This window comes from Rana temporaria, chromosome 6 (genome assembly GCF_905171775.1).
Source record: "Rana temporaria chromosome 6, aRanTem1.1, whole genome shotgun sequence".
NCBI lineage: Eukaryota > Metazoa > Chordata > Amphibia > Anura > Ranidae > Rana > Rana temporaria.
This window is the reverse complement of record NC_053494.1, coordinates 151,825,243-151,850,097: the sequence shown is the minus strand read 5'-3', so window position 1 is coordinate 151,850,097 and position 24,855 is coordinate 151,825,243. Positions and strand designations below refer to the sequence as shown.

The following is a 24,855-nucleotide window of genomic DNA, read 5'->3' as shown; positions in this document are numbered from 1 at the left end:
GTGCACAGACTCCTGGAAAGTTACACCCACTACATTCCCAGGAGTCTGTGCGGTGTAGGTTAGGAAGCATTAAGCGCCTAGGTGCAGGAAGTGGGAAGATTAACTATTCTGCCTAGCAACAACACTTTGAAGGCATCTAAAAAAAAAACATTTTTCGTAAAGGACTAATGAATTTTTTTTAAAACTACTGATGTAATGTTATATTTATGGGTGGAACTCCACTTTAAGTACATTTAAAATTAAGCCCTAATTTAGCCATTTAAAAACCTTTTCTTAGTAAATTTGAAGCAGCACTCAAACTTTTTTTTTACGAGACCAACGCCTTACCACTTGGCCTTCCTCAAACTTTTTTTTGTTTTGATTATAGTGGGTTAGAGATAGGACCCTTGCCTCATTTATTTTGTTGCTTTTGTCCACACTGAGGAGATTCACCCTTAGGGCTCTTTCACACTAGCGGACGATAGGTCCAACTGTCACTTTTTTTAGGCAGACCCGATCAAACCCACCAGCCTCCTCTTTGGATCGGCGGGTGTCAACGGACACCTGCCGATATCCAATCCTAGCTAAAAACAGACGGATCGGGATCCGTTCTCCATCTGTCTGGCGGATCAGACAGGCAGTCCATTTACAGTATCACACAAAAGTGAGTACACTGTTCATATTTTTGTAACGATTTTATTATATCTTTTTCATGTGACAACACTGAAGAAATTACACTTTGCTACAATGTAAAGTAGTGAGTGTACAGCTTGTATAACAGTGTAAATTTGCTGTCCCCTCAACACACAGCTATTAATGTCTAAACCGCTGGCAACAAAAGCGAGTACACCCCTAAGTGAAAATGTCCAAATTGGGCCCAATTAGCCATTTTTTCTTTCGGTGTCATGCGATTCCCTAGTGTTACAAGGTCTCAGGTGTGAATGGGGAGCAGGTGTGTTAAATTTGGTGTTATCGCTCTCACTCTATCATACTGGTCAGTGGAAGTTCAACATGGCATCTCATGGAAATTAACTCTCTGAGGATCTGAAAAAAAAGAATTGTTGCAGAGGAAGGTAGAATTTCCCTTCACTTTTAGGAGATTTCCTCTCACTTCCCAAAATAATTACAGGAATAAAAATACATCTCCTGACCAAAGGAAAACACAACAATAAAAACCTGCCAGGATTTCGAAATCTTCCCCACTATATACGAAGCAAAAAAATATTACATTTTTCCGGATGTGTTTAAAGTGGAACTTAATTGTATCTGAGCAACACAATCTGAAAATACTCTCATTCGTTTTTTATATTCAAAGCAAACTCACCCATCCATCTATGTCTCCATGCTTTATTTTGTTAAAAAAAAAAACACTTTGAAAAACACACCCTAGCATTTCTAGCCATGGCCATCTTGAGTAAGGGCAGATGATTCATGTAGCATTTACTTCCTGGAATGTTTCTGTCCTTAGCTTAAAGTGGTTGTAATCCTAAAGAGAAAAAAATGCTCCTGTTTCTTTAAAACATGATCTATAGCACAGTGCTTGTGCCCTGTAATTTGTCCCATTGTATGATGCAAAATATCTGGTTAATCCTGCCTGTCCCTGTGTCTCCCTGTGTGTGCTTACCATGATAATCATGGCTGCTGATCTATGATACTGTGATCAGTTTACATGCCTCCATTTTCCCACACTGGTTGAAACGCGTCAATGTCGTTTAGCATTTCCCCTTTACTTTGTGGACCATGTTGTACACAAATTGGGGCTGACACCCACCATTGGTTACTATTGACTGTATATGGGCTATTGAATATTCCTGTAATGTATTAGTAATGTATTAAAATCGCTGGCATCCCCTCTATTTTAGGCAGATATAAAGCACTGTGTGTCAACTTTTTTTTTATTATTTTCCTAAATACCTTCTTGAACAGCTCCGCTGTGCGGTGACGTGGTCTCTCTCTCTGCTGACTGGCTGTCAGAGGGGAATTTCAGCCCCTCCCACTTTTCCGCTTAGATTGGGGAAGGGGAGTGGAGGGGGATCACGTGACTGCACAGTGGAGCTGTGGAAAAAGGTATTTAGGAATATATAGCCGGATTCAGGTAGGGGCGCGTATTTTTAAGGCGGCGCAGCGTATCGTATTTATGCCAGGCCGCCTTAAGTCAGAGAGGCAAGTACTGTATTCACAAAGCACTTGCCTCCTAACTTACGGCGGCGTAGCGTAAATGGGGCCGGCGTAAGCGCGCCTAATATAAATGAGGATGGGGGCGTGTTTTATATTAATTACTCGTGACCCGACGTGATTGACGTTTTTTACGAACGGCGCATGCGTCGTCCGTGTACATATACCAGTGTGCATTGCTCCAAAGTACGCCGCAAGGACGTATTGGTTTCGACGTAAACGTAAATTACGTCCAGCCCCATTCACGGACGACTTACGCAAACGGCGTAAAATTTTCAAATTTCGACGCGCGAACGATGGCCATACTTAACATTGGCTACGCCTCCTAGGGGGCAGCTTTATCTTTAAGCGGCGTATCTCTTACAGAAACGGCGTATCTTTACTGCGACGGGCGCACGTACGTTCGTGAATCGGCGTATCTAGTCATTTACATATTCTACGCCGAACTCAACGGAAGTGCCACCTAGCGGCCAGCCTAAACATTACACTTTAAGATACGACAGCGTAGGAGACTTACGCCGCTCGTATCTTAGCCTAATTTAAGCGTATCTGGTTTCCAGAATACGCTTAAATTAACGCCGGCGTAGATTCAGAGTTACGACGGCGTATCTACTGATACGCCGGCGTAACTCTCTATGAATCTGGCTAATAGTCTTTAAAAAAATTGATACACCGTGCTTTATATCTGCCTTAAACAGAGAGGGATGCCAACAATTTCAACTAATGACTTACAAACCTCATTAAGCATGCATGCAGAAGAATGTGCTTAGATGAGAAAACCTCTCCTCTAGATGAAAGAAAAGAAAATGCCCAAGAAGACTCATGGGGTGTATGGCAGCATTTTGGCCTAGTCCAGAAACCAGGAAGCAACTCAAAAAATGTTTTAAAAAAAAAGTTTAAAACAAGTATATATATTATATAGGGCCAAATCCTCAAAAGGGATACGCAGGCGGAACTGCTGTTCAGCCTGCGTATCCCTGTGCCTATCTTTGGAACTGAGCAGTTTTCCAAAGATAGGCAGAAGATCCGACATCTGTCAGAGACTTACACTGTCGGATCTTAGGATGCAGTACCGCATCCGCCGCTGGGGGCATTTTGTGTCGAAATGCCGCTTTGCGTATGCAAATGAGGACTTACGGAGATCCACAAAGCTTTTCAGCTTTGTGTTTTCTGCGTAAGTTTACGTTTGCATACGTAAAATTAGTTCTGCTTTTACAAAGTGTAAACTAGTAACACCTTGTAAAAACAGACCTTTTTTTCGATCGCCGCGATTTTTTTAAAATTTTTAATTTTTTTTCCCGGCGCGTAACTTTTTTTTTACCCGACGCAACTTTATTGTCCCGTCGCAATCCACAAAGCCCGACGTAACGTAATTTCGCGCGCTGCCCGTCGGGAAAATGACGTCACAAACATGCGCAGTACGGCCGGCGCGGGAGCGCGCCTCGTTTAAATTGTCATCGCCCCCTGCAGAAGAGGACCGCCTTGCGCCGGAGACATTTAAGTTACACGGCCTGAAATTTCTAGGTAAGTGCTTTGTGGATCGGGCACTTAGGTAGAAATTTTAAGTCAGTGTAACTTAAATGGGAAAAGATAAGTTAGGCAGGATTTTTGAGGATTTGGCCCATAGAGTATATTTACTAAGGCTAGCAGCATAAGGATTAAACTAGTTGATGTTGACTGAAAGAGTATTGCTGCACTTTAAATATAAGAATGTTTTCTAGCATTATGTGAACTGTACTGTCCCTGTTCCTTTTTTAGACTGTGAAAAGCGCTGTGGTGCTCTGGACCTTGTCTTCATTATTGACAGCTCTGAAAGTATTGGCTACACCAACTTTACTCTGGAGAAGAACTTTGTCATTAATGTTGTAAGCAGACTAGGATCCTTCGCCAAAGATCCAAACTCGGACATAGGTACAGTATTTTAGAACACTGCAGTCTAAGATTATTACCGTAGGTGTTTAAAAGAGAATCATGTTTACATTTTAGCAAGTCAGGATCCAAGAACCAAGGTTGGTCTTACTTCTCGTTGGAATCAGCTGCTGAATAAAGCCTGTGCAGTGTAGATTAACCACTTCAGCCCCGGACCATTTTGTTGCCAATTCGGCACTGCGTCGCTTTAACTGACAATTGCGCGGTCGTGCGACGTGGCTCCCAAACAAAATTGACGTCCTTTTTTTCCCACAAATAAAGCTTTCTTTTGGTGGTATTTGATCACATCTGCGGTTTTTATTTTTTGCGCTATAAACAAAAATAGAGCGACAATTTTGAAAAAAAAAAAAACCTCCGAAAAATATATAAAACATTTTGTTTCCCTCAGTTTAGGCCGATACGTATTCTTCGACATATTTTTGGTAAAAAAAATCACAATAAGCGTTTATTGATTGGGTTTCGCAAAAGTTATAGCATCTACAAAATAGGGGGTAGTTTTATGGCATTTTTATTAATATTTTTTTTTACTAGTAATGGCGGCAATTTTTATCGTGACTGCGACATTATGGCGGACACATCAGACACTTTTGACAATTTTTTGGGACCATTGTCATTTTAACAGTGATCATTGCTATAAAAATGCACTGATTACTGTGAAAATGACACTGGCAGTGAAGAGGTTAACCAGTAGGTGGCGCTGTAGGGATTAAGTGTTTCCTAGGGAGTGCTTCTTACTGTAGGGGGGGTGGGCTGTGTGTCACATGACACTGATCTAGCGGAGATCAGTGTCATTGTCACTAGGCAGAGCGGGGAGATGCTTGTTCACACATCTCTCCGTGAGACGATCGCGGGAGTCCCCGCGGCGATCGAGTCCGCCGGACCCACCGTCGGGCTCACGGAGAAAGCGGCAGGGTAGCAAGTGCGACCACATGGCGGCATCTTAACGGGGACGTATATATACATCCTTATGTCTGTCCGTGCCACTCTGCCGACGTAAATATACAGGAGGCGGTCCTTAAGCGGTTAAGTGGAGCTGTTAGAACCCCTGATGCAGAATAAAATGTGTGGGATCATGGGCTTTGAAGGCAAGCATCCTTTTTTTTTGTTATGAGAGTTCATACTTTATTATTTACTTGTGGTATAGAGCTTTACATTATTGGGTACACCCCCAAGATAAAGAGCTTGGCCCAGATTCTCAACCGAGATACGACGGCGTTTCTCCAGATACGCTGTCGTATCTCTGAGTTGAGCCGTCGTATCTATGTGACTGATTCTTAGAATCAGTTACGCATAGATATCCATTAGATTCGACAGGCGTAAGTCTCTTACGCCGTCGGAGCTGAACTGCATTTTTTTTTTGACCGCTAGGTGTCGCTTCCGTCGAATTCCGCATCGAGTATGGAAATTAGCTAGAAACGCGAATTCCCGAATGTACGTGCGGCCGACGCAGTAAAGTTACGACGTTTACGTTAGGCTTTTCCCGGCGTATAGTTGCCCCTGCTATATGAGGCACAGCCAATGTTAAGTATGGCCGTTGTTCCCGCGTCGAAATTTGAAAAAGTTACGTTGTTTGCGTAACTCGTCCGTGAATGGGGCTGGACGTAATTTACGTCCACGTCAAAACCAATACGTCTTTGCGGCGTATTAGGAGCAATGCACACTGGGAGATTTCCACGGACGGCGCATGCGCCGTTCGTGAAAAACGTCAATCACGACGGCTCACAGTAGTCTAACATAAAACACGCCCCCCCTTCCACATTTGAATTAGGCGGGCTTACGCCAGCCGATTTACGATACGCCACCACAACTTACGGAGCAAGTGCTTTGAGAATACAGCACTTGCCCGTGTAAGTTGCGGCGGCGTAACGTAAATCAGATACGTTACGCCGCCGCAAAGATACGCCAGTCTACGAGAATCTGGCCCCTTGTGTACATCGACATAACTGGCTTGCATTTGATATGCGTTAAATTGCTTCTGAACTGCTTCAAGTTGCGCTTGCATTTGCCTTTGAACGAGGAAGAAAAGCAATACAAATGGCATGTATGCAAGTCCCGAAACAGCTAAGGTAAAAATCACTGCAAGGTGAACTTATCCTTTAAGAGTCAATTTTATAAAACAGAACTCATTCTGCCAATAAAAGAACCTGTTATATTTTTGTTTTATGTGTTCAAATGAATTGTGTCTGGTTTTGGTATAATAATAAGAGCTTATTTGCTAATATAGTTGGATATCACTCTACAGGTGCTCGAGTTGGCGTTGTCCAGTACAGTCATGAGGGTACATTTGAGGCTATTCAAATGAATGATCCCAGCATTGACTCTCTGTCCAGCTTTAAGGAGGCAGTGAGGCGTCTGGAATGGATTGCTGGAGGAACATGGACCCCGTCTGCTCTGCAGTTTGCTTATAATACACTAATCAAAGAAACAAGACGTAACAAAGCCAACGTTATTGCAGTAGTGATCACTGATGGTCGTCATGACCCAAGAGACCCTGATGATGGCCTGAAGTCACTGTGTGATGTGGATGTCACAGTCAATGCTATTGGCATTGGTGACATGTTCCACAAAGAAGATGATTTGGAGACCCTGACATCCATCACCTGCGACAAGCCACAGCAAATTCAGAAGATGAAACTTTTCTCTGAACTGGTTGCTGATGAGTTCATAGACACCATGGAGAAGCAACTGTGCCCAGGTAAATAAAATATGCATTTATGTGAATCAAAAAGGGCTGGCGACTTGGATGCTCTTGAATAAAAGTCCTTTATTGGTTACATGGGTACAGGCTATATGCGGACTTGTTTCGGCTAAGAAGCCTTCATCAAATATAAAATATGCATATATGGCATACCCCTACAAACAATAGCTCATATAGTAAGTATATAGGGCCAGATTCTCAAAAGGCTTACAATGGCACAACGCCATTTGCGCCGTCGTAAGTCCTAATCTGACCCGGCGTATCTATGCGACTGATTCTTAGAATCAGTTACGCATAGATATCCATTAGATCTGACAGGCGTAAGGCTCTTACCCTGTCAGATATTAGATGCAATTTTTTTTCCTGACGCTAGGTGTCGCCGACGTCGTTTTCCCCGTCGTCTATGCAAATTAGCTGTTTACGCGAGATTCCCGAACGTACGCGGGGTCGACGCAGTGAATTTACGACGTTTCCGTAGCATTTGCGACGCGTAAAGTTGCCCCTGCTATATGAGGGGCAACCAATGTTAAGTATGGCCGTCCTTCCCACGTCGAAATTTAAAAATGTACGTCGTTTGCGTAAGTCGTCCGTGAATGGCGCTGGACGCCATTTACATTAACGTTGAAACCAATGACGTCCTTGCGACGTCATTTAGCGCTATGCACGTCGGGAAATTTTAGGGACGGCGCATGCGCAGTGCGATCGGCGCGGGAACGCGCCTAATTTAAATGATCCACGCCCCCTACCTGGATCATTTGAATTAGGCGGGCTTGCGCCAGAGGATTTACGCTACGCCGCCGCAACTTTACAGGCAAGTGCTTTGTGAATCAAGCACTTGCCCGTAAAACTTGCGGCCGCGTAGCGTAAACGAGATACGTTACGCCTGCACAGTTTTACTCCAATCTACGAGAATCTGGCCCATAGCATTTCACAGTTTCTAAGAGCAATCTTTACATGGATTTACAGGGTAAATAGGCTGAATAAACAAACCATAATAGACTAAAAGAGCACAGTAATGAAACTTTGGTTATTTCCTATTTAAAGCGGGGGTTCACCCTTAGAGGGCACTTTTCCCCCTTAGATTCCTGCTCGTTTTTACTAGGGGAATCGGCTATTTATTTTAAAATATGTGCAGTACTTACCCGTTTACGAGATGCATCCTCTCCGTCGCTTCCGGGTATGGGCTGCGGGAATGGGCGTTCCTTCTTGATTGACAGTCTTCCGAGAGGCTTCCGACGGTCGCATCCATCGCGTCACGATTTTCCGAAAGAAGCCGAACGTCGGTGCGCAGGCGCAGTATAGAGCCGCACCGACGTTCGGCTTCTTTCGGCTACGAGTGACGCGATGGATGCAACCGTCGGAAGCCTCTTGGAAGGCTGTCAATCAAGAAGGAACGCTCCCGCTCCCGAAGACCCATACCCGGAAGCGACGGAAGAAGATGCAGCTCGAAAACGGGTAAGTACTGCTCATATTTTAATACAAATAGCCGATTCCCCTAGACCGAACGAGCAGGAAGCTAAGGGGAGAAAATTTTTTTTTTTATAAATGGATGAACTCCCGCTTTAAGTAAAACTGTTCCACAGACCAGCACCTCTTTACATGCATAGTTATATAGGTAATTGAAAGGCCACATTACGATGTGGTTTATTATTAGAATTTTTTATAGAGGTGTTACCATTAGATTGTATTTGCTTTAAAGTGGATGTTTTTTTTTTTTTTTTGATGTCACAATGTAGAGTATACGATTTCCTATCATCTGTGCCCAGTCTTGCCACACAGAGTTAATCCAGCTCTGAGCAATCCTCTTTTATTGTTCAGTGAAATAAAACAGACTTCCAGATAAAAAGGTGTCTAATTAAAAAGTCCTTACCGCCCCCTTGCTTCGAGTCACAGGTTATTTACATATCTCTCCTGGATGTTATCATAATATGAGGTGATCCACAGTTCATAGACAAGTGACCAGGATGTGTTATGTGGGGAGAGAGAGAAAGAGAGAAATCCACCCCTCCTCCCACATAACACATCCTGGTCACTTGTCTATGAACTGTGGATCACCTCATATTATGACAACATCCAGGAGAGATATGTAAATAACCTGTCACTCGAAGCAAGGGGGCGGTAAGGACTTTTTAATTAGACAGCTTTTTATCTGGAAGTCTGTTTTATTTCACTGAACAATAAAAGAGGATTGCTCAGAGCTGCATTAACTCTGTGTGGCAAGACTGGGCACAAATGATAGGAAATCTTATACTCTACATTGTGACAGCAAAAAAAAAAACCTGTTTGGGTTTACATCCGCTTTAATGTTCTCAAATGCTAAAATGTTCTAAATGTCTAAATCTTCTAATCTTTGCAGACCCTCAGATTGTGTGTCCAGACCTGCCATGTCAATCAGGTAATTATAACTTAAAGGTAATACATATCGATCCCTTATTCTAATGCAATAAATAGTGTGTGAACTTGTGCAAGTATCACCATCTGGAAAAAGACAGATATTTCAAGGTAATGCCACATGTTCTCAATGCCCCCATAACCATGCATGCTTCTGGATTGTCTCCACAGACTTACAGGTGATACAGAGGGGGCCTATTTGTAAAGCTTTTGTAGATTTTTTTAATAGTAAACATCCCTAAATAATATGGTTATTTTTTGTAAACTAAAGATCTTGCGAACATTTAAATACTAAATGTTCAGCTGCTGGCATTGATCACGTCCTATAGGTTCGTGCTGTGAAAATAAAATATATATAAAAGCAGCGCTATACCAATATTATTAATTAAAATTGTGTTGATAAATTGATATTATATACACAACAAATAAAGTGAATAAAGTGCTTTAGTACATTTGACACAATCCAATATTATTATTCAAATAAATCAAAACTGCAAATTAAATCACAAAGTCCATTTAAACACTATCCAAGTCTTGCAATGGTGTTACAAACATGTTCATGTAACAACACACTTGTGCCCCCCCCCCCCCCCGTGTGAATGTGCTCACCTCAAGACTTGTGACCTCACAATTAAGTTTGGTCTATACACGAAAAGGAACTACCTCTGGGTTCTGTGAGCTGTCCAGTAGCGTTGTCTCCAAACACATATAAAAGATAAAGTCTGGATAGTGTGATACCATTTTATAAAAGCATTTTATTAAACCACAGCCCCTTACCGGGGTACTCACATGGTATAGGTGCTTCAGTGCACTACTCAAATACAAGCAGAAAAACGCTGAGGGTGTATATTCCCCCAGCTGTTGCCTCCTACACTGTTCTGTCCCCTCCCCAACGCGTGTTGACACAGGGATGTGATGTGTCTTCCTCAGGGGGAAGAGACAAAAGAGACAACACTACTGGACAGCTCAGGATGCCATAGTTCTATCTTCACAGAACCCAGAGGTGGTTCGTTTTCGTGTATAGACCAAATTTAATTGGCAGGTCCCACGCCCTGAAGTGAGCAAATTCACATCAGGGGGAGCACAAGTGTGTTGTCACGTGAACACGTTTGGAACATTATTGCAAGACTTGGATCATGTTTAAATGGACTTTATGATTTAATATGCAGTTTTGATTTATTTGAATAATAATATTGGATTGTGTCACATGCACTGTAGCACTTTATTCGCTATTTTCACTTTATTTGTTGTGTATATCATATCAATGTGCCATATTCAGGTCAGAAAAAAGGTACAGGATCTGCTTTGGCACATTTTTAAAGCAGAGAGCAGCCCAATTCTCCAAAAAGTGGCAAAAAAATGCACAACAAAAAACACTGTAGTCACCAAATGTGAATAGGCCTAAAATTTTAAATTGAACACATTTTTTTTAAATTGCTGCTGTTTTTTGTTAGCATAGTTATTTAAATCGAGAAGTATAGCCAAAGCTATTCTGCCTAGACTTCTGCTGGGGATTACATTTTCAGGTGACATCACTGAGCCAGTCCACGCTTGGGAAAGATCCCAATTTTACAGTCAGGATCTACCCAGATGCCTTCATTGGCAGCTGGCTCAGCCTCTCGGTGAGCCTAAGCCAGCTGCCCCCACCCCCAGCACAGCCTGACACTCTAGTGAGCACTGGAGGGACAGAGCAGACAGCCAGTGACTGACAGTGACCGGCTCTCTGCTCAGTGAAGACTGAGAACTGAGCGATCAGTGGTCTTTGATCCATCAGTTCTCGGGCTGGGTTCACACATATGCAAATTGGATGCAGGGTTCACCGCATCCAATTCGCATGACAGGAGAGTTTGACCGGCTCTCAATGAAGCTGGTTCACATAGCTCCAGTACAGCCGTGGTCCCCACTTAAAAAAGAGTTCTGTGCGTCTTTGGTTCCGATTCAGGTGCGAATTCAGGCAAAAATTTGGACCTGATTCGCACCTGAATCGGTGAACAGGGATGCACCGGACCCCATGCTGTGAGCCGTGGCCACAGCATATGTGAACGGAGCTTCCGTCTTAGAAGCGGCAGGAGACAGATGCAGCATTGAACTGATGCTGCATCCACCTAGGTGAGTGTAAATGTTTATCTTTTTAAGCTATACTTCTCTTTAAAGAAAATCCGTGGAAAAATACAACCCCCACTGCCTAGCAGTCATCCATGTTCCTGCATGAGGGTTGAGATCTTCCATTCTGTAATCTCCAAACCAAAATCCGAAATTAGCAAACTCCTAAGGTGCCTGTAGTTTGAAAGTCCCCAAAAGAAGGAGAAGGGGAACTATGCTCCTTAAAGAATCATCTTTGGTATACTGTAACATAGCGATGCACCAACATACCACCTGATGCTAAACAAACGTAATTTTTTTACTCCTTAAGGAAGCTTAGTCATAGAGCCATGACTAATCTCCTTTAAAGGGTCACTAAAGGAATTTTTTTTTAGCTAAATAGCTTCCTTTACCTTACTGCAGTCCTGGTTTCATGTCCTCATTGTTCGTTTTTGCTTTGAGTTTGCTGTAATTCCTCTCTGTTCTGGACATATCCTGGTTGTCTGTTTCCTGATAACCACAGTACTGGGAGATTTCTCTCTGTGGTCACTAATCAAGGAGTTGTGATTACTGTGTGTCTAAAACACCTCAGCACCAATCCAGTTTCGTTTAACAAACAGTCACTGCCCTCTATTGGCTCTCTGGCTCTGTACATCAGAGAGACAGGAAGCAACAGGCAAAAACGAAACTAAACTGTAGGTACATTATATGATTGATTTTTATCTATTTTTAATCATTTTTAAAAGGAATCAGTTAACTATTATGTCTCTATACCCTGTAAACAGAGTGAAACATGTGAGGTTTGTTTAGCACCAGGTGGTGTGTTGGTGCATTGCTATGTTACAATAAACAAAAGATGATTCTTTATGGAGAGTTGCTTCTCTGTCAGCTTTATTTATTCAAGTGCAGTCATACAAGGAACATTTGTTACAGACTGGTGAGGAAGTTTTTAAATGCTGCCTACCTGGCTTCAGCCAAAAAGTTCCTCACCAAGGAATTATTTTCATAGCCACCCACTGTCCTGAAATGAACAATAATCCCCATTATATTTGGCATATGTGATGAATGAAGCCTCGTACACACGACCAAGGAACTCGACGGGCGAAACAAATCGTTTTCCTCGTTGAGTTCCTTGTTAGGCTGTCGAGGAACTCGACAAGCCAATTTTCTCCATTCCCGTAGAGGAAAAAGAAGACATGCTCTCTTTTTGGCTCGACGAGATCCTCAACAGTTTCCTTGTCGAAAAGTGTACACACGACCGGTTTCCTCGGCAAAAAAATATCTCCCAGCAAGTTTCTTGCTGGTTTTTGCCAAGAAACTCGGTCGTGTGTACGAGGCCTGAGACATGCAATTACCTTCTGTTCTAAGAAGGCTTTACTGTGCTTCACAATGACAAGTTGGAGGGCTTTTGATTGATTTAGGCCCTTCTCACCATAACCACCATGATTATACATTCTCATTTATTTTGATGGGAAATGCATTTGTGGTAATTATCTCACTCGTTCCCCACCAGTCAGCCCATGTATACAGTAAAGCCCCGTACACATGGTCGGACCTTTGTCTGACCAAAATCACATTGGAATTTTGACAGAATTTCATCGGAGTAAAAGAGAACATGTTCTCTATCTAAACTCTGATGGAATTCATCAGAATTTACGATGGAAATAATCCGATTGTGGCATGCACACGGTCGGAATTTCCGATTGAGAAAGAGACAGTCTGACTTTTTCCATCGGAAATTCCGATCGTGTCTACGGGGCATTAGTCTTAATCCTAGAATTAAACTGGTGAACCAGCTAGCAAAGATCATAACAATCAAGAATCTATTCATAAATGTTATATTGAAATCAATGTGTGAAACCTAAGTGAAAGTTGTGTAAATCTCTAGTGAAAGCTTTTATAAACAGACCCCCTATATATTGCTTGCGAGTGTTGATCTGTTTCCTTTGAGTTCAACTAGAAATGCTGTTTTAATGGGCATCTGAGCTTTCTTTCCCAAGATGTTAAAATGAAAAATGTAAGAAAGTGAAATCAACAAACAAGTCAAAAAATGTCCATGTTAATCCCCCCCTTAATTGGAAGGCCCGTGTCACATTAAAGACCTCTAACTATACTATCACTGGCATCAACTTGTCAATGATATAATTGTTACAAAGGAAGAAAGAATAGTCACCTGTACATAAAGTATTTGCATGCTGAAGAATTAGATACTGCAGCAAATTGTTTAGGGAGGCAGTGACATGTAGGAACAGTTGAATACTTCTAGCAACAGGACAGCTAGCGTGACATGGCCCTAAAAGTGCCTGAGAATTTATACTTTACCTTAAATAATTAAACAATTACAAATAATTGTGATCAAAATAATAATGTGAGGATGCATAACTATATCTTTTTGAAGATCATTATATCTTTCTACTGTACTTTCTTTTTTTTTTTTACACCGCTTCTGTTGCTGCAATTTCACTGCATGATCTGTCTATCTTGCCCCTGTTTCTGACCCCCTGTGTGATCTGGTTTGGTGGAGTAAAAAAAGAGGCAGTGACATCTTTGCGGAATTAGAGAGCTAAAACACTGAGGACATTATAAAGTTAAAAGGCAAAAAGGATCTCTAAATGCTATTGGTCTAATAACAATTGTATCAGAGGAAAGGGAGCCCTGACCCTGTCCTTCTGACACTCACTTGCAGGTGGGAAGGGACATAACCCAACAACTATCGTTAATTACGACCTTAATGAAGAGGGTGTGGAGATCGCCTTTCCCAAAACCATCCCTCAGGTTGCTGAATTCCTTGAGTCCCAGAAGGCGAGTTCCGAGCCCCCAACGCAATCCCAGCTCATTGCTATGATGGTTTATACGGCTGAGAAAGCCAAGTTTTCCAATGGAGATGAGAGGCAGAAGTGGACCGGGCTGTTTATTGACACTTTTAAAATGGTTCACACAGACATTGTAGGAGACTCAGAAGCTCTAATTGGACTCTGTTAAATCAGAATGGTCATCCCCAGTTAGAATTAAGGTGGTAGATCCCTGTTACAGGTTTAACAGGTGTATGCATTCGGGTTTGTATTTTCAAGTTGTGAAGCATAGTCAGGCATAGCTTTATACTATGAGTAGAGATATATAGTTGGTCCTCAGACAGGATTCTGGAGGGGCGCATTATCAATAAATCTATATTGAAGAGTTTGTCTTGTAAATGTTTTGTATATGTATAAAATATAAAGATTATATATTTGTTTGCATATTTTGAAAACTATTTAACAATTTGTTTCAGTCAAGTCCCCTTTCTGAAATTTCTTGAAATGTTTTCTTGTTATTAATACATATTAATAACAGTAGCAAGTAGTTCTGCTGGAATAATTTGATTCCTTTTGCAAGTCCCCTGTTGACATCTTAATCCTCTAATTCGTGTATACCGCTATCTGATTCTCTTTATCCAACCTTCCTTAACAGCTTTTGCTTATTCATCTGAATAGGTTCAACAGTTAAAATAGTTATTTATTATGTACAATGTGCAGAAAAATTGGCTTCTTTCCCCAGAAGTCATGATGTACCCCTAAATAGTAATGCCTTGTCGTGCACACATATCTTCATGTCATGCAGTCATTTTAATACAATGCATCCCTTGCATTGTCCATCCCTTAAAATATAGTTTTGCTTAATTTAACCACAAATGTCCAAACATGAACAGACTAAAACAAAATGTAAAAAAAAAAAAACATCATTTGTGCATTTTGAGGTTTGGTGTGCCCTCCTCTGAGGCCCCGTACACACGGCCGAGGAACTCGACGTGCCAAACACATCGAGTTCCTCGGCCAGTTCAGCCCTGAAGCCGCCGAGGAGCTCGGCGGGCCGAGAGCTCCCATAGAACAACGAGGAAATAGAGAACATGTTCTCTATTTCCTCGTCGAGCTCCTCGTCGGCTTCCTCGGCGAAATTGTACACACGGCCGGGTTTCTCGGCATAATTCAGCCAGAAACTCGGTCGGAAGCTGAATTCTGCCGAGGAAACTGGTCGTGTGTACGGGGCCTAACTATACACTGTCCTCTCCTCTTATGGTAAATACATCTTTGGAAGAATCTTGCTACCTAATGACCAATCATGGAAGACCAATGTGTTAGGAATCTAATGCCATGTACACACGATTGGTCGTGAAAAACGGTTGTGTATCCTCCAGAGCATTTTTCTCGATGAGAAAAATGCCCGATAAAAATTTAATACCTGCTCTATTTTTTCTTGTCGTTTTTCACGTCGTGAAAAACGGTCGTGTGTACGCTTTAACGAGGTGGGGGAAAAAAGTGCATGCTCAGAAGCAAGTTATGAGATGGGAGCGCTCGTTCTGGTAAAACTAGCGTTTGTAATGGAGATAGCACATTCGTCACACTGTAACAGACTGAAAAGCACGAAGACTGAAAAGCGTGAATCGTCTCTCACCAAAGTTTTACTAACACACGGTAACACGAAATCAGCAAAAGCAGCCCAAAGGGTGGTGCCATTCGAATGGAACTTCCCCTTTATAGTGCCGTCATACGTCTTGTCGTACGTGTTGCACGTCACCACGCTTTGCTCGAGCATTTTTTTTCACAAACGTGTGTATGCAAGGCAGGCTTGAGAGGAATCAAGTTGAGAAAAACATCATTTTTTTCCATGACATGAATAACAGTTGTGTGCATAAGGCTGAATATAATTAACAACATTTACTAAACATTGGCTCCCTTTAGGAGACAACTATTTATCACTTTCCTTGTCCTTATACCATACCTAAATAATAGTTTTGATTGGGGAACCTATTTCAGTATTCATGCCATGTAGCTTATTTACCAATGCATTGTGATCTACTGTATACTGCATTGTGTACATGAGTATTTATATATATATATATATATATATATATATATATATATATATATATATATATATGCATGGACATACTTACAATGGCTTTCCTTTATATTGGAAGTATGTAAAACGGTGCTATTTCTGTTGCTTTGAATGTGGCAGGGTAATCCTGAACTTGTTAAAGTGTTGAAGGAGATGCTACTTTAACGTAGATAATTTTAGTCCAAGTTTAGATGAGCATATGTGTGGGTGGATACCATCGTTTCGTCTCTCCTCTGTTCTAAATGTTGTTTATGATCAAAGGTAAATATACATTTTGCATAATGATCATTGATCTGTATATAATAACATCAATATGCGAACTTGACCACAAGTTAAAAATGCCTTAAAACGGTAGAAAAACTGTTAGCATACATTAAAGTGATTGTAAATGATCACATCACCTTATAAAACAACCCATCCTGTTTAAAATAGAAAGGCAAAACATTTTTGTATATATATATACAGTATATATATATATATATATATATATATATATATATATATATATATATATATATATATATATATATATATGAAAAGCAATGTGTCTCTGAATAGAAGCACTAACAGCGCTAAGGTGACTAATTAAACCTGTAATTAACCTTCTGCTAAATTAGTCTCACTGAGTGAGGATGAATGCAATGTGTTTGACCACAAAATGAAATAGGTTTAAAATATAAAATCATGTGAACCAAAAGGAATAAAAATGCATAAAGTCCATTCACAGAAAAAACTGTATAAAGTCTCTTAAACCGATGTATTTCATAAAATCCTTGAAACTTCCAATTGTAAAATAATCTTCATACCGGGTCTCCCTTAGGAGTTCTACTCACCAGATGCCTATGGTGTGTTCAGCATTAAGAACTCCTTGCTCATACTGGGATTCCTTTCAATGGATTGCCTTAAAAGTCTCCTCAATCTTCCAAAAATATCTCCTTCCTCCTGTTGTCACCGTATCTCAGTAGGTTTGGTATAGGTCATAAATGAGGGAGTGTTTCATGTAAGGCAAGTGAAAAGACATATAGTGTAATACTGTTTTTTATTGAGAACCATGCCCCATAAAAATATATATATGCTTACAAATGTTGAAGATAAAATACAGCACATCAAACGTAGTGAACTGCAGCTCTCGTCCGCTCTAGGTGCACAGTCAGCTCAGCTCCAGCTGACAGGCTCCCAGTTCAGTGTGAACGCTGTGTGTAGTGGAAGAAGCACGTCGTGTAGCCACGCCCTGACGCGTTTCGTGATTGGCTCTCGTGATTGGCTCTCTGAAGACGAGAGCCAATCACGAAACGCGTCAGGGCGTGGCTACATGACGTGCTTCTTCCACTACACACAGCGTTCACACTGAACTGGGAGCCTGTCAGCTGGAGCTGAGCTGACTGTGCACCTAGAGCGGACGAGAGCTGCAGTTCACTACGTTTGATGTGCTGTATTTTATCTTCAACATTTGTAAGCATATATATATTTTTATGGGGCATGGTTCTCAATAAAAAACAGTATTACACTATATGTCTTTTCACTTGCCTTACATGAAACACTCCCTCATTTATGACCTATACCAAACCTACTGAGATACGGTGACAACAGGAGGAAGGAGATATTTTTGGAAGATTGAGGAGACTTTTAAGGCAATCCATTGAAAGGAATCCCAGTATGAGCAAGGAGTTCTTAATGCTGAACACACCATAGGCATCTGGTGAGTAGAACTCCTAAGGGAGACCCGGTATGAAGATTATTTTACAATTGGAAGTTTTAAGGATTTTATGAAATACATCGGTTTAAGAGACTTTATACAGTTTTTTCTGTGAATGGACTTTATGCATTTTTATTCCTTTTGGTTCACATGATTTTATATTTTAAACCTATTTCATTTTGTGGTCATACACATTGCATTCATCCTCACTCAGTGAGACTAATTTAGCAGAAGGTTAATTACAGGTTTAATTAGTCACCTTAGCGCTGTTAGTGCTTCTATTCAGAGACACATTGCTTTTCATTTCTTACCCTATTATAACAGCTGCTTGTCTGCAAAACTATTGATTATTACACATATTCCACCACGTCCATAGAGCGCTAGGATCAGTTTTTATCCTTTGGATACCTTCTGATATTTTTTTATACATATATATATATATATATATATATATATATATATATATATATATATATATATATATATATATATATATATATTAAAAAAAAAACATTATACATACCTTTTTTCCCTTTTTTATAAGTGATCACATTCCCTCTGTTCTCAGCTGCATAAGAGCTAGGAGGAAGAGAAGCAGCAGTACACTGAGCTTCCCAGCGAATGGCTGTGCAGCACAAGTCTGATCAATGGAGGAGAGTACACTGAGTTCCCAACATAGCTCGAAAACTGACCATGGGGTGCTCTTCTGCTTAATGTTTGGTCATTATTTTAACCACTTCAGCCCTGGAGAATTTGGCTGCCAAATGACCGGGCCACTTTTTGCAAACGGGCACTGGGTCGTTTTAACTGACAATTGCGCGGTCATGCGACATGGCTCCCAAACAAAATTGACGTCCTTTTTTTCCCACAAATAGAGTTTTCTTTTGGTGGTATTTGATCACCTCTGCGGTTTTTATTTTTTTCACTATAAACAAAAAAATTGCGCCAATTTTGAAAAAAAAACAATATTTTTTGCTATAATAAATATCCCCATAAACATATTAAAAAAAATAACTTTTTCCTCACTTTAGGCCGATATGTAGTCTTCTACATATTTTTGGTAAAAAAGTTGCAATAAGCGTATATTGATTGGTTTACGCAAAAGTTATAGCATCTACAAAAAAGGGGATGGTTTTATGACATTTTTTAATGAATTTTTACGCTATTTTGCGACCATTGTCATTTATACAGCGACCAGTGCTATAAAAATCCACTGATTACTGTGTAAATGACACTGGCAGGGAAGGGGTTAACCATTAGGGGGCGATGAAGGGGTTAGGTGTGTCCTAGAAAGTGATTCTAACTGTGTGGGGGCTGGGCTACCTGTGACACGACACTAATCACTGCTTCCGATGACAGGGAGCAGATGATTAGTGTCCTGTCACGAGGCAGAACAGGAAGATGCCTTGTTTACAATGGCATCCCCCCGCTCTTCTGCTCCTTGACATGATCACGTGACACCGGCGGACATCAAGTCCGTGGATCTCGCGGGCACAGTCACGGAGCTCGTGGCGGGCACACACAATCGCTAGGCGACAGATTCAAAGCAACGCGACTTTACGTTGTTTTGCCTGCCCGTGCCATTCTGCCGACGTATATCTATGTTAGGCAGTCGGCAAGTGGTTTAAGGAAAGCAAGGGGACTGGCAGGAACACCAGGGATTTCACACAAAGGAAGCAATACAAAGAGAACATGATACTTTTTCATACAAGTACATGGTACATCATTCACATATCAGGAATATGAAGTGTTGGGGTAACAAACGCTTTACGCATCATCCATGTTTCACTACAAGTAATGACATATTTATGTTACTATATAAAGGTCAATTATCTCTTTGTCATCCTTCTGATTATAAACAAGATCCAGAGAGATGAGAGAAGGAAGAAAAAAATGTTTTAAATAATTATCTGCAGATACCTTAGGATGTAGAGCTATGTAGTATATATAGTGTGTATATGACCTGTATACATAGTATATATACACCTTTCTTTCACAGAGCTTGCCGTTGCTCAGTGCACACAGCGCCCAGTGGATCTCGTCTTCCTTCTGGATAGCTCTGAGAGGATTGGAGCACAAAACTTCAAACAAGCAGCATCCTTTGTGGAGGAGGTCTCAAGACAGCTGTCACTGTCAAAGAAGGACGATGACACAGCTAATGCCCGTGTGGCCCTTGTTCAGTATGGTGGAAAAAAAGAGCAGGCTGTGGCATTCTCTCTTACCTACAACCTTACTGAGATTTCCCAAGGTCTTTCACGTCTCACCTACTTTGACTCATCCTCAAACATTGGAGATGCCATAATTTATGCCATCAACAACATCCTTCAAGATAAAACCAGAGGAGCACGACGGTTTGCAGAGACCTCTTTTGTCTTGATCACTGATGGTGTTACTGCTGATGAAGACCTGAAAGAAGCTGTCACAGCAATGAAGAAGAACAATGTGGTCTCTACTCTGGTCTCTGTGGGAACAGACCTTGACATACCGGTTCTAAAGCAGCTTAGTTTAGGTGAGAGTGCAGCCATCTTTAAAGAGAAGGAATATGCCAGGCTGACTGAAAATGCCTTCTTGGACAGATTTGTGCGTTGGGTGTGCTAATTGAGAAAACACATAGGGTATTCCTATTACTAAATGCTCTACAATTATTTAAATTTTTCTTAATTGATCTAGGTTGAATCCTTTTAAATGTTTGAGCTGAACATCATACATAGGATTCCACTTAGGTTACTGCAGTTTAGAAAGAAGTGGGAGATTTATGTGCAGAGCATTGGGTAATGTGCAAAATGTGGTCTTGCTGGAAGATGTTTAAATAAATCTGTTTAAAGCGGAGGTTCACCCTAAAAGAATTATATACCATCCCATCCAGCATACTTGCGTCAGCTACAGTATGCTTTTTTTTTTTTTTTGCGCTGTTTTTACCATTTAATCGTTCAGTTTCTTTTCAGACTCCCACGGGAAATAGGCGTTCCTATGAAGAGGGGAACATGATTGACGTCCGGCTAAGGCACGTCACGCGTTCCGAAAATAGCTGAAATAGGACTCAGCTGTATACGGCGCCTGCGCAGTCAGCTCCTAGTCCGTGCGCAGGCGCCGTATAGCGCCGTGAAGAGCCGAGACCTAGTCCGCCTATTTTCGGAACGAGTGACGCGCCATAGCCGGACGTCAATCATGTTCCCCTCTTCATAGGAACGCCTATTCCCTGCGGGAGTCTGAAAGGAAACTGAACGATTAAACGGTAAATACAGCGCAACAAAAAAAAGCATACTGTAGCTGACGCAAGTATGCTGGATGGGATGGTACATAGATGTTTTTTAGGGTGAACCTCCGCTTTAATTACTGTGTTACTCCTTGGATTGACCGCAAGTCGTATAATGTAATTAAGAGAGCATTTTCTAATGGTGTAATAAATCAGAAAAATTAGAAAAATCATTATCAATCTAGAGGCCTATTTAAAAACATGGTTCAAATGATAAGAAGATTTGACATTACTTATAGTAATATTGTACCTACTGATTTTAGCAGTTTAGTATACCTCAAAGAATTTCATGGATGGTTGTTCTATTGGTAGCGTGTAGGAGAGGGGCATGGGGAAGGGGTGCAGTTTGATTGGATTGTTGGGGGGGTTGATATATTGTAGGGAGTATGAGCAGATCATCAAGAGAGCTTAACAGTCACAATTCTGCATGTGAACATATTGGGAGGTATACTTCACTGTGGTGAATACACGTTCAGTTGGTTGTTATCTGCAATTGCACGCCTTTGCTTTTTGTGCCATGTTTTTAAATGAATCCCAAATTAGAGACAGACATGCAGATACTTGTAAATTTGGACAAATACTTCTAAGACAACTGTCTTTTTTTGAAATGTTATAATTTGGCAAACAACTTTCGAAACACAAAGAAACATAACATGTAAGTCAGGAAGCACATTCAGATCTGCACTTACCTATAGGTAATGAGTGTATCTTGTGTTTCTAAAATTGGAATTTGTTTTGTTAATATTGTACTTTTTTTTTTTTTATGTGTGACTTGGATTAGTTACTGAACATCAATGCAGCTCATAGTGTCACATTCTGACATGTCAGTGTCACTATTGCTTGTCTCACACATGTGGTGCTAACTGCAGGTCACATGACATGGTGACCTGAATTTAAACCTGTGGCAGGGGTGGGAAGGGGGGTACACAAGAGGGTATTTTTGTACACTGGCAAGAGAAGATTAGGCCCACACAACAGTTTGTTGTCACATGATGCAGAAACCCAGGAATTCATGAACTATTCAATTTTTTTACTGGAACTGTATTGACAATAAAATGTTCTCCTGTCATACTGTGTCTTTTTTCTTTTTTCCTTTACCTCCAATAAAAGCATGCTTTCTATAGAAAATAATAAAAATTCACTTTGTCTTTAACTGCCTGCAGAGTTTGATGAAATGCAAAAAAAAGGTGGCTAGTCTGTTCTCTGAAAATTTTATAACCAGTATGTTCTATTTCAGTTGAAAAATTCACCTGTACTTGTAAAGTGATTGTGAAGTCTCATATTTTTTTCTATAAAAATAACAAACTTGTTATACTTACCAGCCCTGTGTACTGGATGTGTACAGAGCAGCCCGGATCCTCCTCTTCTCGGGTCCCTCTTCTGTGCTCCTGGCCCCTCCCTCCTGTTGAGTGCCCCCACAGCAAGCAGCTTGCTATGGGGGCACCCGAGTCGAGTCACAGTTCCCTGTGTCCATTTAGACACAGGGCCCTGCCCCCTCTCTCTCCTGGTTGGCTAACTGACTTTGACAACAGCGAGAGCCAAGGTCGCCCCTGCTGTGTCTCAGCCAATGCAGGAGGGAGAGAGACGGATGGCCAAGACACTTCTGCATATCGCTGGACAGAGATGGGGCTCAGGTAAGTATTAGGGGGGCTGCTGCACAAAGAAGGATTTTTATCTTAATGCAAAGAATGCATTAAGATAAAAAAAAAAACTTCTGACTTTACAATCACTTTTAGTAGCTTTTCTATTTACTTGTACCCACAATCCAAATAGTGTAATAGCCAAGGTTTTATAAAAGGTGTGGATGGACCTTGTCCAATAGGCCAGTATGAACAACAGAATGAGCATAGTGTTATGAGATTATGTTTGGACTGCAGAATGAAAAACAATATATTAAAAAAAAAGATTAAAATGACAAGAAATTGCCAGTCCACAGCTCAGACACATCACATTATCCCTCTTGTGCCTTACTATTGGTCCACCTCTATGACATGTGTTCTTACCAGTTGAGTGTTGGAGGTGGCAGGGGGTGGTCCTGTTCCTCAAGTGTATGTCATCCCAAAACTTTTTTTTTTTTTGTTAGAGTTAGAGTAGGGAAGGTTTAAAAAACATATTTTTTCATCCTGCTATGGAGATTTCTCTCTAGAGTTTACTGAAATTCCCATCTTAGAGAGTTGTCACACAACTGGTGTCGCAACTTTATGTCCCGGAAACCATAGTCACCAGGATCAATAGAGGGTGAATCTTCCCCGCAGGGCCAAAGACTGCAATTAAAAATTCAAGAAGAAGTTTGGGGTAGATAAAAAAGTAAACATACATACTCAACGTTCATGCTAAAAATACAACAAAAATAGTCTTTGCGCTAGAAATGTCCAATCCAACGTGATAACACACTGACCAAGGAATCCCTTAATGAGAATGCCTAATATTGAAACAATCTGGCCAGCACCATACTCCTTGCAGCTCAGTGATCAATGGGAAATTGATAGCTGTGAAAACAAAAGGGAATACGAGTGCACAGGCTCATGGTGCGATAACGTATTTTATTGGATATAAAAGAATAAAATCAATACACTCACAAGTGAAGGTGAATAAACAGTGTCAAACAGTTCCTCCAATAGAGAGCCTTAGCGAGGGACATATTCGTGCTTCAGAGTGAATGAGAAGACCGCTGGATGGGCTGGCTCCACAGACACAGGATAACATGTTTCGGAAGGTGTGGCCTCCTTCCTCAGATCGCTTTCATGCTGCAGCATCAGTGTGATGCTGCAGCTTTCCCCCGCCAGCTGTAACAGGTGTTTTCTGTACTTACAGAAAATGCACGTAGCCTGAACAAAATATTGCAGCCACTGCATCACTATGTCTGTAAAGGTTTAGATCATGGTATAGCCAATAGTAGTTAGCCACATTCAATGTTAATGTTAATCACTTAAGGACCGGAAGGATTTGCCCCCTTAATAACCAGACCATTTTTTGTGGTACGGCACTGCGTCGCTTTAACTGACAATTGCCCGGTCGTGCAACGCTGTACCCAAACAAAATTGACATTCTTTTTTACCCACAAATAGAGCTTTATTTTAGTGGTATTTGATCACCTGTGTTTTTTACTTTTTTTTTGCGCTATAAACAAACAAATGAGCGACAAGTTTGTAAAAAAGAAAAACTGTATTTTTTTGCTATAATAAATATCCCTCCAAAAAAATTTCTTCATCAGTTTAGGAAGATATATATACTTTTACATATTTTTGTTAAAAAAAAATCACAAAAAGGGTATATTGATTGGTTTGCACAAAAGTTATAGCATCTACAAGATAGGTAGGGGATAGATTTATGGCATTTATATTATAATATTTTTTATTTTTTTACCAATAATGGCGGTGATCTACGAGTTTTAGTGGGAATGCGACTTTGCAGTGGACAGATCAGACACTTTTGACACTTTTTTAGGACCATTGGCATTTATAGAGCGATCAGAGCTAAAAGTAGTTTACTGTATGAATGTCACTGGCAAGGAAGGGGTTAACACTAGGGGGCGATCAAGGGGTTAAATGTGTTTCCTCATGTGTGTTCTAACTGTGGGGGCATGGGACTGCCTGGAGGAACAGACTGATCGCTAGTAGCTACAATTTTTACTCCTTTTTTATTCAATTAAATTGTTATATTTACATATTGTTAAATATTATCTGATCCTAATAGTTTTTTCATTGTAAGCCTGTGTCAGGCCAATCACCTTTTAGAAACATAACATGTAGAGTTCGGGAGACATATTCTCCT

The 24,855-nt window shown here is 40.9% G+C and overlaps 1 protein-coding gene across 4 annotated transcripts in view; it reads left to right on the top strand.

Annotated features, from left to right (window-relative positions):
- COL6A2 (collagen type VI alpha 2 chain) overlaps positions 1-20,648 on the top strand; it is a 59,572-nt gene extending 38,924 nt beyond the window's left edge. For 3 of the 4 annotated variants that reach the window (XM_040357609.1, XM_040357610.1, XM_040357611.1), the window contains exons 25-28: positions 3,913-4,065; positions 6,326-6,778; positions 9,138-9,176; positions 19,825-20,648. In XM_040357609.1, the coding sequence (XP_040213543.1) occupies positions 3,913-4,065; positions 6,326-6,778; positions 9,138-9,176; positions 19,825-20,423 (1,244 nt within the window). In that variant the 3' untranslated portion in view covers positions 20,424-20,648. Of the gene's footprint in view, positions 1-3,912; positions 4,066-6,325; positions 6,779-9,137; positions 9,177-13,940; positions 14,968-19,824 lie in introns of those variants that run through there. The other variant, XM_040357612.1, reaches the window with a different exon arrangement.
- The last annotated feature ends 4,207 nt before the right edge of the window (positions 20,649-24,855 follow it).